This window comes from Penaeus monodon, chromosome 21, assembly GCF_015228065.2.
Source record: "Penaeus monodon isolate SGIC_2016 chromosome 21, NSTDA_Pmon_1, whole genome shotgun sequence".
NCBI classification, from domain to species: domain Eukaryota; kingdom Metazoa; phylum Arthropoda; class Malacostraca; order Decapoda; family Penaeidae; genus Penaeus; species Penaeus monodon.
In genome coordinates this window covers 8,443,792-8,446,354 of record NC_051406.1, presented here as the reverse complement: position 1 = coordinate 8,446,354, position 2,563 = coordinate 8,443,792, and the positions used below count along the sequence as shown (strand labels likewise).

The window sequence follows — 2,563 nt, the reverse complement described above, 5'->3', positions numbered from 1 at the left end:
GTCCATATTCAGAAAGAGAAATATGGAAAGACATATGACTGAAGTAAAGGAAATTTTAGTAAAGTTGATAAAGGATATTAGTATCACAAATGTTTGTCACTGATAAGGAGATTGAAGGAATTCTTTAAAATTTCTCCAGAAATTTTGGATTACAAGTATATAAAATTCAAATATACATCAGGAATGACTGATATTCATATAACAATGTCACATTCTAGTGAATGCTAGTATATGTAAATTCACTGCCAGAATGAGACAGCTGTTATTGCAAAAAGGGAGAAATGTAATGCATATTTTCTCTTGATGGTAAGTTGTTACACATGTTAAATATAATTTAAAGAAGATTGGTACATTATTTAGAAAACACATCACCAATATAAAGTGTGTAGTTTGCTAAGATGTGTAATCAGGTTTGTGTATTTTTTCATAAATAAAATTATATATGGTTCTATGAAGTTTCTTTATTTTTCCCAAAGCCTTGTTGAAGTGGCACTGTTATTCTTTATTGATAAAAGACCGGATGGAGAGTTTTTATTTTTTAGATTCAACTTGCAAAAATATTTTGAAATTATTATGACTAATGTTCTACAAGAAACCAATGATCACTGCAATATAAAAACTATAGATTCTAGGGACACATTAGCTGATAGAAATTTTCTACCATATGAAAACAAGACCCATTCAGTAAAAAATATTTATAGACAGGTATTAATATTTCACTATTCTGTGGGCCAAGTTTAATTCTTTAAGAAAATTACCTGTAAGGATGTCAAAAAGGTTTTGATATAGTCTTCACTAAATATGATTCAGAAGTTGGAAAATGTAAAGATATTTAGCTAGTACTTTTTCATCTATCATGAAGCTTCATATTATAGGCTCCACATAATCTTATTCAAGCAATGAAACAGAATGTCAAAAGATTTTTAACATCCTTTTGGAAAACAACCATTCTTGCTTCACCCAACTGTGAGGTCACTTTTGTATTCATATAAAATTATTGGATCACAATTAATAATTAATATCCTGAAAGAGGTGTTCCACACAAAAATATTTTGTTCCATGTTTTAAAAGAGTCTATCAGAAATACTCCATTTTAAACAAAAAATATTTCCTCTGAAAGTACTAACAGAAATGCTGATGACATATTTGCATTTGCCATATTCTTAAAATATACTTTTAAGAATTATGAAGAACACATGTTGCCTATTCCAGAAACTTTATATTTATAAAGAAATTTAAATGCCTTAACAAGGAAATGCATGAAGGTTAGCATATTTTCTTTATATGACATTACCTAGAATCAAAATTATTAAGTCATCAATTCATTTTGAAGAAAGGAAAGTACTTGAGAACTTACTAATGCTCTCCATTATTGCACTTCAGTTTAGAAAGTCTTACTGCTATTATAGTTCCATATACTATTGATATGAAGAATTAACTTGGCTTATTTATATTTTCTTATTTGAATGCGAATCTAAGGCAGTGCCCTCTTCTTCAATATTAAGAATTATGAGTGATAAATAACTCTCCACACAGCATAAACCTCCACAGGATGCATATTCAGATTATTCCTACTTGGTCAAGAAAAATCAAATGTCCAATTCATTTTATATTTTATAAACAATATATAATTATGATCTATTAAGCAAAAGAAATGCAATAGTTGAACTATCATCTTGGGATGAGACTACTTCATGAAATGCACATTTAAAATTCAGATATCAAATGCATGTAAATCTCTAGTTTTCTTACTAATAAATCCATTATAAAAATCCTTAGCACTCATGGGTTTACGCCCCTTTACAATTACTTTCTTAAAATTAACACAGCCATCTGCACATTGAACACTCAGGACTTTAGTCTTTTTATTAAACACTATACATCCAGGTGATAGACTTTTCACATCCTCATTTTCGCATTTTGTATTACTAGTTCTTTGAGAAAATGTAAACTCTTTCTCTGCATTGTTATTTTTGTTGCACTTTTCTCTGTTGTTAGGCACAAAGCCTGACCATTCCTCATGCATAACCATGTCTCGTAATTTTACAGGTGTTCCATGCCACAGGGTCCAGAGAGGGAAGTAGTCATCCAATGCTCTGTACATAGCTTGGATCTTCCTACATGTGTGTTTTTCCCAACTGATTCTGGATGAATCCTCCTTGACTTTGGGGGCTGAAAGAGAACATTTTCAGAAGCAAATTTCAGTCTCTTTTGTATCTGACACTTATAGAGAGCAAATATAAAGATTTCTTTCCTTTATATTTCTACAATATAATGTAGTATTGCACTAATAACTGCATATTCATGCAAGTTGTAATATTTCAAAAATGGTATAATTTTTTTTTTAATGTCAAATAAATCATTTGTACCTTTCGTAACTCCATTATTAGGCTGTGGTATAGCTGCTTGTAGATTTCCTGGCAATCCCTTCAAAGATGTTATCAGTTCATGTGCTCCAAGATCAGCTAACTGTTTGGTGAGAATACCACTCATTGTGTTCCAGCTGATGGGGATTGATGCTTGGCTAACAATTTCTCCAACATCAAATCTGTACATAAGAAAT

The 2,563-nt window shown here is 30.5% G+C and overlaps 2 protein-coding genes across 2 annotated transcripts in view; one reads left to right on the top strand and one right to left on the bottom strand.

Moving 5' to 3' along the window:
- Positions 1-451, top strand: part of LOC119586176 (leucine-rich repeat-containing protein 47-like) — a gene marked incomplete in the record, with an annotated part of 6,621 nt that extends 6,170 nt beyond the window's left edge. Inside the window, 1 exon segment of the mRNA XM_037934878.1 lies at positions 1-451.
- Positions 452-1,594: 1,143 nt separating this feature from the next.
- Positions 1,595-2,563, bottom strand: part of LOC119586177 (methionyl-tRNA formyltransferase, mitochondrial-like) — a 2,477-nt gene continuing 1,508 nt past the window's right edge. Inside the window, exons 4-5 of the mRNA XM_037934879.1 lie at positions 2,370-2,548; positions 1,595-2,172 (exon numbers count right to left, since the gene is read on the bottom strand). Of these exons, the coding sequence (XP_037790807.1) occupies positions 1,715-2,172; positions 2,370-2,548 (637 nt within the window). The 3' untranslated portion in view covers positions 1,595-1,714. The remainder of the gene's footprint in view (positions 2,173-2,369; positions 2,549-2,563) is intronic.